This window comes from Pongo abelii, chromosome 9 (assembly GCF_028885655.2).
Source record: "Pongo abelii isolate AG06213 chromosome 9, NHGRI_mPonAbe1-v2.0_pri, whole genome shotgun sequence".
Lineage (NCBI taxonomy): Eukaryota > Metazoa > Chordata > Mammalia > Primates > Hominidae > Pongo > Pongo abelii.
Window position 1 is genome coordinate 68240803 of NC_071994.2, and position 13394 is coordinate 68254196.

Genomic DNA, 13394 nt, shown 5'->3' on the forward strand with positions numbered 1-13394 from the left:
TGGTCTACACCATCGAGCCGCAGCTCCCACACCACGATTGTAGTAACAAAACTCCACCTGGGAACAGGAAACCACTGGCAATTCATGGTGTTCCTAAACCACGATTTATGCCAGGGGAAGCACTGAGGGGTTCCCTTTAGGAACTTTCCCAAAGCCATGGACAGAAGACCCCTGCCATTTGGTGGGGATGGTGGTTTGTGGTGAGTAGGAGATGAGGGGACAGTTTCACTGGTGAGGGACTTCTCTCCATTGCCTCCCTCACAAAGCAGAGTGCCGCCCCAAAGCTGTCCAAGCCAAGGCTGGTGCCACCATCACACCCAAGCAACAGGTTCTGATGTGCTCTTAGGGACCCTCAAAGTCAGGATGTCCCTGAGGGCTTCCAGTGAGCTAGCAGAGTGGAGACCATTTTCCCACCTCCAGATCTTCGAAAGGAAGACCCAGGCCCTCTGAGACTCACCTGTGGGGCGAGACCTTCAACATTTCACAGTCTTTCAGGGGACAGTTGCTGAAGGGGGCGGGGTGGGGGCACCTGTAAGCTTGTTTTTAAAGATTTTAAATGTCTTTAAGATATCACTGCTCAAATAATATTGTTATATTATTAACATTTTTTTAATTTTAAAATTAACATATTTTAACATTAACATTATTAACATTTTTAACATAACATTTTTAACATTAACATATATTATTTAACATTTGAGGAATTAACAAAGAAAAACTAAGATCTAGAATCTCACCACATAACCAGCTGTTTCAATTTTTTCATATTCCTATTTAGTTGTTGTTCATATGCATACACAGTTTTTACATAGCTATAATCACAGGACACCACAAATATGTAATTAGTTCTTTTGAATTAGAAAAATTACAAAGGGCCTATGTAAAATGCAAACACTCCAAAGCATATAAAGAAAACATGCAGTTTCCTCCCTCCCGTTTCCCTTGCCAGAGGTAACCACAGTTAACAGTTTGATGAATAGATAGTTTTGTAGTTGGTTTTTTTTTTTTTGGCCTATCATCAATACATTCATATATAGTCTTGATAATTACCAGTTAATGTCACATTAATTGTGTGCAGAATCATCCTGTGATTATCCTTCCTTCTAACTAATCTAGATTGAATCTGATGAGAGAAATTCTGACATATATGTACAAATTAAATATTGTCTGTTTTATTCCAGCATAAAGTGCTGTAGCATTTCCCAAAGCTGTATTAATAGGTAAACTTCTCTAGATAGAACAAAGCAGTAGTCTAGAATCTCTTGGTATAATTTCCCTTATATAATAAAAATCTCTCCCCCAACTCTCCCATCTCCCTCTTCCCGTATGACTTCGTTTAAACCCGTGTTTCAGCATTTCTACAATTTGTGTTGTAACTATCTGCCTACACAGACACCACAGGGTCTGACTTGGAGTTATGTCTTTCGTGCACCATGCCTGGCATGCACTAGGTGCTCAAATACTTGCAGAATGAAAATCAGAGTTTCTCTGGAGCAAACACAGCCCTGTGTTTGTGGAAATCTCAGTGCTTTATGTGTTGATTCATTTTGCTGTCAGTGACCTGTAACCATGGGAACGGTGGGTGCCAGCACTCCTGTGAAGATACAGCTGACGGCCCAGAGTGCAGCTGCCATCCACAGTACAAGATGCACACAGATGGGAAGAGCTGCCTTGGTGAGTGGTAACCCCAACACTGAGTGAGGGTCTGCCGCAGCCTGCCTGTCCCTACCCCTACCCCTTAATGGTGTTTAGCACAGATGCAGGCTGTTTCCTGTGCATTTGCCCTCCCACAGGCCCTGTGCTGCTTCGCATGCTGCAGTGGGAGTGGTCTAGGCCTGTGGGGAAGGCCCCTCTCTCCCTGTGTGACCTTGGGAAGCCCTTCCTCCTCTCTTGGACTAGGCTGCTCCTAACGCTGGTATTCCAGAGACTGGCAAAACACCTCCCAGGAGGCCAGGGCAGCATGAAGTTGGAGCTGTTTGTAACTTCTGGCCAGCAGGAGCCAGGGCCGTATATTTCTGGCAGGATGCCTGCCTTGTCCTTCACGGTATGTCCTTCACTAGCTCCATTTTAAAGGTTTCCAGGCCCAAGGCTCTTTTTGTCCTCGACTCAGGGGACTGAAGCTTGCATTCCCTAGTGTCTCTTTGGTCAGTGCAATATAACTCCAAAATCTTTTCCGTGTTTAATGTTTGCTAAGGATCTGTGGCCCTTTAATGTGCTGTGTCTCCCACAGAGCCTTATGACAACACATTTTTATTGCGTGAACAGAGTCACATATCTTTCAATGCTCTTATGTCTGGGATTTCAGCAAACACAGTTGTATAGGTGATGAGCAATCTAACTCATTCAGTCTGAGAACTGTGCTCTTTTGCTTCTCTTGTAGAGCGAGAGGACACCATCTTGGAGGTGACAGAGAGCAATGCCACATCAGTGGTGGATGGGGATAAACGGGTGAAACGGCGGCTGCTCATGGGTAGGTGCCTTCACTCCCTTTCCTTGGCCACTGCAATTGTCCTTTTCCCTCCCCAACTTATTGCATCAGACCTGAACTTGGGAGCCACATGCCCTCAGACCAGCTGGACCGGGGTGAGCAGCTCCTGTGAACCAGGGTGTGTGTCTGTTCTTCACCAGTGCTGTTGCTTAATCACCAACCAAGCAAGACCCTTGGTCTCGTGGCCATCAGAATAATCAGGTTAACGTCCCAATGCAGCACCCACCTAGCTGTAAGACTTGGCAAACTGCCCTGAGGCTCTGTCTCTTGGTCTTTCTTTGAAATGGATGTAATAAAGTCTACCTCTTAGGGCCAGGGTATTCGCCCAGTTTCATACTGCTGTAAAGAACTGCCTGAGACTGGGTAATTGATACAGAAAAGAGGCTTAACTGACTCACAGTTCCACATGGCTGGGGAGGCCCCAGGAAACTTACAATCATGGTGGAAGGCAAAGGGGAAGCAAGGTACCTTCTTCACAAGGTGGCAGGAAGGAGAATAAATGCAGGAGGAACTACCAAACACTTGTAAAACCATGAGATCTCATGATGTCACTCTATCGTGAAAACAGCATGGGAACCGCCCCCATAATCCAATCACCTCCACCTGGTCTCTCCCGTGACACAAGGGGATTATGGGGATTATAATTCAGGATGAGATTTGAGTGGGGACATAAAGCCTGACCATATCAGTTGGGATGCTCAGTTAAAATAATAATATGGAAAGGTGCCCAGAGTCCAGTGCCTGGGACTGAGGGGGTGGTCAGTGAAGTCAGCTCTCTTCCTCTGAAGCAGCCTCTAGCTCAGAATGGCGGCTAGTCTTTTTTTGTGTCCACTGAGTCTTCTATTTCTGACTCAGCTGATGATAATGGTAGAAGAGATGAATGGAGAGGGCAGCACTTGGCTGTGGGACAAGGGAAGGCCTGCCTGAAGGTCCAGCGGTCAAGCTGGAGATGAGCAGAAATAGAGGTGGTGGCCGTGGGGGTGAGAGTCAGACAGATCCTTTGGCGCGTTACTCCTTCTGCAGAAAGTCTGGCTCGACCTAAACAAAACCCATCTTTTGACAGTTTCTGGATTTAACGGTCAGGCAACATATCATACAGCCACTGGTTACCAAGCAGGTTTCTGAGCTCTTTTCTGCTCTTTAGAAATTATAATTTTTCATTGTCTTAAGTGAAAATAGTACAAATGAGTAACATGGAAACTTAATTACTTCTAGGCTTGTAATGAAACTCATCATTTCCTTATCCCATTTGCCAGAGGCAACAATAGTCAATTCTTCGAGCTGTTTCTTCTTCTGGCTCCTCCTCCCCCATATTTCTGAAAAAAATGAAGGGTATGCAGTTATTTTTTTCTTCTTTCTCTACTTTACTTTTCTTTTTTTTTTTTAGACAGAGTCTCACTCTGTTGCCCCCAGGCTGGGGTGCTGTGGTGTGATCACATCTCACTGCAACGTCCGCCTCCCAGGCTCAAGCGATTGTCTCACCTCAGCTTCCTGAGTAGCTGTACTACAGGGATCTGCCACTGCGCCTGGCTAATATTTGTATTTTTTGTAGAGACAGGGTTTTGCCCTGTTGCTCAGGCTGGTCTCGAACTCCTGGGCTCTAGCGATCTGCCTACCTCAGTCTCCCAATGTGTTTGGATTACAGGTGTGAGCCTTCATGCCTGGCCCTACAGTTATTTCTTGATGTGTCTGTTTTAGATGGTAGCTTTTAACTTCCTATTATGAAAGACTAGGATTTAGCTCTCACTGCTTCCCCCTGCAATACACACACACACACACACACACACACACACACACACACACATCTGACCTCTCCCTATACACTTAATATAGTTGTCTCACAATTTAAATCAATACTACGTGCTTACATTATTCTGACTTTGAATATCTAAATACGATTCACCTGAGTCACGTAATGTGCTATGACTATATTTTCTTTGTTTGCTTAGTTTTCTAAGTACCTCTTACCAATTCTTTTGCAAATTTCTGACAAAGCTGTAAAACACTTTTCAATGTGTTCAAATATAGTGTAGGTAACTAATCAAATCAATTTTCTTGGTGAAAAAGTTTCCTCGGAGGCTTCCAGACTGCCCTAGCAGGGCCTGGCTGTCTTGGCTGAGTGCAAGTCTCTCATCTGGTCATTCACCATCAGCCTACAATTCCCTTTGCCGCTCTCCTGTTGGGTGGATCCTATGTCTTGTCTCTCGTTAGTTTATCCAGCGAATGAGATAGAGGTATTTAAAAATTTGCATGCCTGAAAATGCCTTTATATTCTACCTGCACCCTTTATTGAGAATTTGGCTCAGTGTAGAATTCAGAGTTGGAAAGAATTTTCCATCACTGTTTTGAAGTTAGTGCTCCATTGTTTTCAAGAATGCAGAGTTAATAAAAAAAATTTAAAAAATCATTTTTATTCTTGATCCTTTGTGTGAAACCTGTGAAAGCTTCTCTCTGATAGCTTCCAGGATCTTCTCCTCCTTCCCAGTGATCTGAAGTTTTATAATAATGTTCTTTATTGTGGAATTTTGCCCACCTATTTTTAGTACTTTTCAGTATGAACATTCAAGTCTCTTGGTTCTGAGAAATTTTCTTACATTTTTTTCTTTGATAAATTTCTTTTTCTTTCTTTTTTTTTGAGACAGAGTCTTGTTCTGTCACCCAGGCTGGAGTCCAGTGGTGCAATCTTGGCTCACTGCAACCTCCATCTCCCAGGTTCAAGTGACTTTCCTGCTTCAGCCTCCCCAGTAGCTGAGACTACAGGCACATGCCACCATGCCTGGCTAATTTTTTTTTGTATTTTTAGTAGAAAAGCGATTTTACCATGTTGGCCAGGCTGGTCTCAAACTCCTGGCCTCAGGTGATCCACCTGTCTCGTCCTCCCGAAGTGCTGGGATTACAGGCATGAGCCACCGCACCCGTCTTCTTTGATAAATTTCTTCACTCCATTTTCTCTGTTCTTTCCCTCCGGAACTCCTGTTAGCTGGCTGTTGTAACTCCTGGATTGACCCTTTAATTTTTTTTTTCTTTTCTCTCCCTTGTATTTTTATTCTTTTTCTTTTCTCTCCTTTGTATTTTTGTTCTACTTTCTAGGAGAGTTTTCATTTTTTTCTTCTAATCTTTCCACAGGATAAAGTTTTCATTTTCATATTTTAAGTTTTCAAGAATTTTACTTTGGCCTTTTGTTTTAGGAACATGCTCTTATTTCATGGATGCTTTTCTTGTCTCCCAGAGGAAATTAATTATGAGATTTTAACTCCTCTTCTGTTCTCTAGATTATTTTTGTTTCCTCCAGGTTTCTTTTTCCCTGTTGGTTTGATCTGGTGTATTTATTCCGTATTAGAGGCTTTCCAGAAATGTCTAGTGATTCTTGACTGTTTTTTCATATTTAATAGTAAAATACTAAAAAGCCAATTGGATATTCTATTGATTTGTGGGCTTCATGTTTGGGTGACGAGGCAGTGACTTAGCCATTTCATCTGGAGATCCTCGAATGCTAATATCGTTAGGTCTTTTTGCTTGGGCAGTCAATTTAGCTGGAGAGGAGTCCTTCAGCCACCTGCCTGTAGGCTTGGCTGCTAGCATCCTGGGTTGCAGTGTTGTTTCAACATAGCTTTTTGGAACTTTCAATGGCTGTTACTTTAACATAGCTTTTGGAATTTTCAATGGCTTTAAATCTGCCAGTTGGGGGAAGAGGGATGAGAGTTAGAGATCTCTTTTTCAGGGTATAGACTTTCACCTGACGGTGCCACCCTCTCCTCCTCTGCTATTCCTGGTGCCCTTGAGCCTGGTGCCTCTCTGGTCCAGACTTCTCTGCTATAGCCAGAGAAGGAGAAGGGTAGTCACGTGACTGTGGAATTAAGGAAGAGCTCTGGGGTTTATCTCTTTCATATGTAGATTCTCCATAATCTTCCTGTTTTTAACTCCATCCTCATTTCTGCCTCTAGAATAACTTGATACCTCCAATTCCTGAGTCTTTCTGGGATTCTGGGGCTCACATGAGTTTACCAGCTGTTGGCACCCCCTCTGCAGACTGCTAGGATCTAGCTTTCTTCTACACCAGATACTGCTCTCCTGCTAACATGTCACTTCCAGACTGTTTGACATCTTTCATCTATTGTCTTTTCTTCTATTTTCTTTGTCCTTAAGGATTTATACTTTAAAAAATCCATTTATTCTCATATTCATGAGGTTTTGAAAGGAACAGAGATAAACATACATGTACTATCTGTATATTTAATTAGGATTAAGCTTGACCCCTTCAGGGTTCCTTTTTTTTTTTTCTTTTCTTTTCTTTTCTTGAGATAGGGTCTCGCTGTGTTGCTCAGGCTGGAGTGGCACGAGCATGGCTCACTGCAACCTTGACCTCCTGGGCTCCAGTGATCTTCCTGCTTCAGCCTCCCGAGTAGCTGGGACCACAGGTGTGCGTCACCAGGCCTCGCTAATTTTTTAAAATTTGTGTAGAGATGGGGGTCTCACCATGTGGCCCAGGCTGGTCTTGAACCCCTGGGCTCAGGCGATCCTCCTGCCTCAGCCTCCCAAAGTGTTGGGATTACAGGGGTAAGCCACCACCCTCGCCACCACCCCCCACCCCCAGCCTTTAAAGCGAGGTAGCTATGGTAGAAAAAAATCATGTTTCTGGATGCCTAGATGCTAACAATTCAATGAATGTTGAATAGCACTTGTCTATTACTTGGACTAACTGTATGAGATACAGAACTAGAAGGCTGTTTGCTTATTGTTCCTCATCTCCATAGTTGCAATTTAACAATTGTGGCTTATTTTTCACGTGGTTATGACACAGCTTTCTCCTTTCAGGGAAAGTGAAACTTCAAATTTGAGTAAATTGGCGGTTGCAAGGATGAAGCCAGTAGTCTACAACAAGGCAGTGGTTGGGGCGGCGAAGCTTACCCACTCTTGCTTTGCCCATTACTCATATTGAAAGGAGAAGGTTCAAGATTAAGAAAGGACCATCCCCTTTGCCCTGTTCTGCACTCATCTCTAGCCTGCCAGATGTGGTCCTACTTAGGTTGCTGGCTGCATATCAGCAGGAACTTTCAGTGGCTTTAAATCTGCCAGTAGGGGGAGTGGCTCTGCAGATTGGGAGACATCTTTATCCCTCTGGTCACCCTGACAATCCTCCTCAGGAACTAGAACTCATTTAGGTGGGTGGGAGGAGCTGCACCTGCTCTCCCTCTAGCCCATCTGCAGGTAGCAGAGACTTGGGGTATAACCATGAGTACCCCACCATGCTTCTTGGCTGTGACCTTTGTCAGCTGTATCAGCACTTCTTTGGGAAGCTAATTGTCTTTTCTTACCTCCTTGCCAGAAACGTGTGCTGTCAACAATGGAGGCTGTGACCGCACCTGTAAGGATACTTCGACAGGTGTCCACTGCAGTTGTCCTGTTGGATTCACTCTCCAGTTGGATGGGAAGACGTGTAAAGGTAGCCTTCACCTCCCCAGGGAGGCTGGGTCCCCTGTTATGGAGGGAAGACCCATGCTGCTAACATATGGGGATAAAGGCAACATACCCTCCATACCCCACGTGACTCCAGATTTGCTTATGATTCATATCAATGGGAGCTTTTTCCCCCTGGGCTAGTGGAAGGTTATAATTGAGTAAGCTTAATTAGAACCAACACTTAATTACACTAATTGTTGAGGAGGTCAGCCTCTACAAGCATCAAATAATTCATTTCAGACAGTGGCCTTATTAGAAAAAGGCAGTTAAAGGAAGCATTCATTTGCAGGAGATAATATCAACATATCATACATAATAGCCTAGAGATTATTATGTAAATAACAGTCAAGATGATTATCCAGAGGACTTAATGAATAACTGTACCATTAACTTTTACTGATGAAGAGCGACCCCAATGACTTGCTCGTATTTCATGGGCAAGAGTACAAAGGATTAGCCCTTTAGCATGATAAAAAATAGATAACCAATTGCCAGACGAAACTGGGAAAAGATAAGATTGAGTATCAGGAATCATTTGAAAACATTGAGGCTATTTGATCATTGTGTAATTTGCCAAAATAAATGCTGTAGTCCTTTATAGCTTTAATCATTAAACTTGAATACAGTGTACTAAAGGGACCCATCTTACCTTGAGAGAGCAATACAAAGATGGGAATATAACAGGACATCATCATTCTTTCCCAGAGTTTGTTTCCTTAATGCCAATCAAGGGCATCATAAGTCAGCGTTCTCAAGACGATGAAACACTTGTCTTTCAAAACTGGTTAAGCCAGATAAGAAAACATGTATAAGGTTAAAAACATCAGCAAACATTCCTAAATGCTTTTGTGAGTCTTTTTCTTAATTTCAGAGACTAATGAACACACACCATGGCCCTTCAGGGAGTTGTGGGAAATGAGGCAAGTATTGCTCTCTGATATGCCCAATGCTTTCCTGTTGCAGATATTGATGAGTGCCATACCCGCAATGGAGGTTGTGATCATTTCTGCAAAAACACTGTGGGCAGTTTTGACTGCAGCTGTAAGAAAGGATTTAAATTATTAACAGATGAGAAGTCTTGCCAAGGTATGTGCTGAAAACATAGCTGTGCTGCGCAATGGCCCACAGGTTGGAGCAGAGAGAACGTAGCGCCCTCCTGGCAGAGACTGGCTTGTCAGGCTTCTTGACAGGGCCACTAATCCAATCTCCATCCTAGGCTTCACTCATTTCCTCTATTAGGTAGAATAAAAACACTGATGTAGCTCACAGGTGTATTTGGAAATTAAGCTGTTAATGGTTAGAGAACACCTGAAAGAACTCATTGATATGATGACAGCAGAGCTCACTGCTAGAAATGGAATGGAAAACAGAATGCAAACAGGGTTCCAGTGGGGTGCTGAGATTATGAATAATTTTCCTTTTCTAAAATTTCCTTTAATGTTATTGAATTTATCACAAAAGTTGGTGGCAAAAGTCTGTAGATTTAGTTAACATACCTTCCTAGCAAAAACTTGGAGTTAACCCATGATCAAGATTATGTACCAATTGGTCTCTTTCTTACAGCACTTGTTTTTTATTTATTTATTTATTTATTTATTTTGAGACAGAGTCTAACTCTATTGCCCAGGCTGGAGTGCAGTGGCACCATCTTGGTTTACTGCAACCTCCGCCTTCCTGGGTTCAAGCAATTCTCCTGCCTCAGCCTCCCGAGTAGCTGGGATTACAGGCATCTGCCACCACGCTCAGCTAATTTCTGAATTTTTTTTTTTTTTTTTTGAGACAGAGTCTCGCTCTGTCACTCAGGCTGGAGTGCAGTGGAGCTATCTTGGCTCACTGCAACCTCCGCCTCCCAGGTTCAAGCGATTCTCCTGCCTCAACCTCCTGAGTATCTGGGACTACAGGTGCGCACCATCACACCCGGCTAATTTTTGCATTTTTAGTAGAGACGGAGTTTCCCTATGTTGGTCAGGCTGGTCTTGAACTTCGACCTCGTGATCTGCCTGCCTCGGCCTCCCAAAGTGCTGGGATTACAGGTGTGAGCCACTGTGTCTGGCCAATTTCTGAATTTTTAGTAGAGTCAGGGTTTCACTGTGTTGGCCAGGCTGGTCTCAAATTCCTAACCTCAGGTGATCCGCCCTCCTAGGCCTCCCAAAGTGCTGGGATTACAGGCGTGGGCCACCGCACCTGACCCAGCACTTGTTTTAAATGATCAGCCTTTGATCTTTGAAGAGAGGGAAGGCAGAGAGGGAGGGGGAGGGCTTGTGGGGAGGAGATGCTTATTGATCCTTAGAGAGGATTTCAGATCCCTTCTCAAACACATCCTTCCCATATAAGGGCTGCAGCAAGGAGACTTCTCTAGGTAGCAGTTGTTGTTAGTATTAGTAGCTGTTTTGGGTGGGGGAAAGCTGTTTTCTATTTTTAGATGAGCACCTTCCCTTTGATATGCAGAAGAAGTTCTCAGGAAAGATGTGCTGTAATGTATTCTTGCTGCATTTTTGGGAATAAGGACTAATTTATTTTGTTAGAAATCTCAGAATTAGGCTAGGTGTGGTGGCTCACACTGTAATCTCAGCACTTTGGGAGGCTGAGGCAGGTCGATCACTTGTGGCCAGGAGTTTGAGACCCGTCTGGCCAACACGGCAAAACCCCGTCTCTACTAAAAATACAAAAATTAGGTGGGGGCATGGTGGAGGGCGTGGTGGCGGGCACCTGTAATCCCAGCTACTCAGGAGGCTGAGACACGAGAATCGCTTGAACCCAGGAAGCAGAGGTTGCAGTGAGTCGAGATCATGCCCATGCACTCCAGCCTGGGGGATAGAGCGAGACTCCATCTCAAAAAAAAAAAAAAAAACAAAAAACTCACAAATAAAAATCAGAATATCAGATTTCACCTTAGATAACAAAGATGTAGCATTACCTTTTTAAAAAAATATTATGGTGTGATGTTTGTTTTGTTTTTCTCTTGGTTTGTTCTTAATGCATAATTTGTCAGGCAGTTCAAGTATATTCCGCTTTAAATTCAGTAAGTTAATTCCAGTTAATTATTGTGTGGTTTTCTTCAGTTTGACTTGGAAAGCAAATTTGCTGTTCCACATAATGTTTTCTAGTGTATAGAGCAGGCAATACTGTTGAAGCTGTGTAAACACATTAAAAAGGAATTAGAAAAGTGATCTCATTATTTTTGGCAAAGCAAAAGCCCATACTGAGCAGCCAAAGTCAGCTACTGAACGAGTCCACTTTCTCGACAACTGGCTGATATTAATAACAGATTTCATAAAATGGCATCAATTCCTAGGGAAGAAACTAGGTTTTTCTCATTTTTCACTGATCGGTCTTGGTAGAACAAATATTTGCACAGAACAAATATACTGAAGAAATGCCAGGATTTCTGGGAAAAGCTAGGGATGAAGAGGTTTTGCAAGAATTTGCCCTTTTTTATTTTGCTTTTTCATTCTTCCTGTTCCTTCCACATTTTTGCTTTTTATTAACATAGTTTCTCATGGCACACTCGGTGTTGAAAAAAGTGGTCTAGCAGTGGTCTAGTTGGCTTCGACTGAGTGCGGCACTGGTCCTGGTTTATCCATTTGGAGACACAAGTTGTAACTATGTTAAAATCCTCCAGAGTTCAGGGAGTGAAGCACTCAAATTCCAGCCTACAAGAAAGAGGTTGAGGGCCAGACCCAGGGAAAAGAGATGATGAGATGGACAAATGCAGCCTCCTGAGGCTGCTGTGTATGACCCCCGCTGCAGCCGAGGAGGCTTCCACACTGAACCAGGAGGCTAGCAGACACATGGGACTGGCACATAGGGGAGGAGCAAAACCAAGGCATCAGCCAAGAGGATCCAATGTAGAGCTGAACTACCACATTTCAGGGTCTGCAAAGAGAAAATTACTGAGGATATTAGTATTAATGCATTCTTTCAGTGCAGAGGGCATTAAAACCTAGGATTAACTGTCCTTTTGGGGCCAGAAGACTAATTCTGAGAAAATAAGAAAGGGATGGGAACTAGATTTACCTCCAAACCAAGTGTTTTCTCCATTCAATTTGCCGTAGTTAATAAATTACTATTGCTGTTTTACTAATAGTTATATGACAATAAAAATGCATAGCTAGCATCTGTAGCTTACAAAACCCTTTTTAGGTATGTTATCTCATTTGGCTTCATTTAAACATTTTAAATTAGCCCTGCAAGTACGCGTGGGTGAAAGAGACCGACTGAGCTTTGAGGGAAGTGCAGTTTGCAGCAGCATGTGGAAATGAGGGCCCCGGCAGTCAGTATACTTCTTGTGGGCTGCTCCACACTTTCTTTAACACAAGTGAGGGAGGAGAATGGATAGATAATGTCTTTTACCCTGTGTGTATTGTTTTTGGTGTTGGTCAGCAACTGGTATTTATCATAAACCTATTCTTCAGTCATCCCTCAGAGTGGGTTTCAGCTCCCCTCTCCCTTTGACCATTACAGATGTGGATGAGTGCTCTTTGGATAGGACCTGTGACCACAGCTGCATCAACCACCCTGGCACATTTGCTTGTGCTTGCAACCGAGGGTACACCTTGTATGGCTTCACCCACTGTGGAGGTGAGCAGACTGCCCCTGTCAAGTTGGGAGGGGAATGAGGCTGGGCCTGGAGAGGAGCAGGGCCTACCCCTGAGGTTTGCTTTCCTACATTGGGGGATGAAAGGTACATTGCAGTCCCTGAACAATAGCGGTGAGTCCATCAACTTGAGAGAAGGATCTGCTAAAGGAAATTTCCCCACATGTATCCCTTTAACACACCAAGTGTGAAATGGAGCAGAGAGAAGAACTGAGCTCTTCCAGCTGTGAATTCTCTATCGACTTGATTGACTTGCGGCTGTATTCAGAGAGTGGAAGGGTATCTCAGGAGCTGATACCCTATCTGTTGGAACATCCCAGCAGATAGTAAAGTCACAGTCCTCAGAGAGGCTTGGTGGGCACCCACCAATTCCACAGCCCTGCTGTGCATAGGAACTGGCTGCAAAGCCTTGGTTTGAGTCCCACAACTAGGTCTTTGAGCTGGAAGCAGAACTATGAAGTTTCTCTCTCCACTCTGTGCCCATTTTGCAACATGTTCTCATGTCTCATAACCTCATGGTCAAGCAGGCTATGCCATAAACTGGATTTGTTACCAACTAACTCCCACTCCACTCCCCCAGCCATCAGATTCACCCAGCAATCTTTGAGAATACAGGTTCAGATTCCAATTCAGAATGTCTAGGGCTTCCAAGGTCATCTTCCTGAGGATCTACAGGATTTGGGAACCACTGACTTAAATACTTCCTGCCCAGTCCTTGTGTCTTGCGCTTTAGAAGAATGGATATACTGGGCGTGGTGGCTCACGGCTGTAATCCCAGAACTTTGGGAGGCCAAGGTGGGCGGATCACCTGAGGTCGGGAGTTCGAGACCAGCCTAACCAACATGGAGA

General features: G+C 43.8%; 1 protein-coding gene and 1 long non-coding RNA gene across 13 annotated transcripts in view; one reads left to right on the plus strand and one right to left on the minus strand.

Moving 5' to 3' along the window:
* Positions 1-13394, plus strand: part of SCUBE2 (signal peptide, CUB domain and EGF like domain containing 2) — a 115903-nt gene that overhangs the window by 54152 nt on the left and 48357 nt on the right. For all 12 annotated transcript variants that reach the window (XM_054524696.2, XM_054524697.2, XM_054524698.2 and 9 more), the window contains 5 exons: positions 1558-1674; positions 2381-2470; positions 7815-7931; positions 8912-9034; positions 12413-12529. In XM_054524696.2, coding sequence (XP_054380671.1) covers positions 1558-1674; positions 2381-2470; positions 7815-7931; positions 8912-9034; positions 12413-12529 — 564 coding nt within the window. The remainder of the gene's footprint in view (positions 1-1557; positions 1675-2380; positions 2471-7814; positions 7932-8911; positions 9035-12412; positions 12530-13394) is intronic.
* Positions 3695-8731, minus strand: LOC134762097 (uncharacterized). Its single transcript, XR_010141726.1, has 3 exons — positions 8598-8731; positions 7804-7964; positions 3695-3804 (listed from the first exon to the last, which is right to left on the minus strand). It is a non-coding gene; the product is annotated as an uncharacterized LOC134762097 (long non-coding RNA).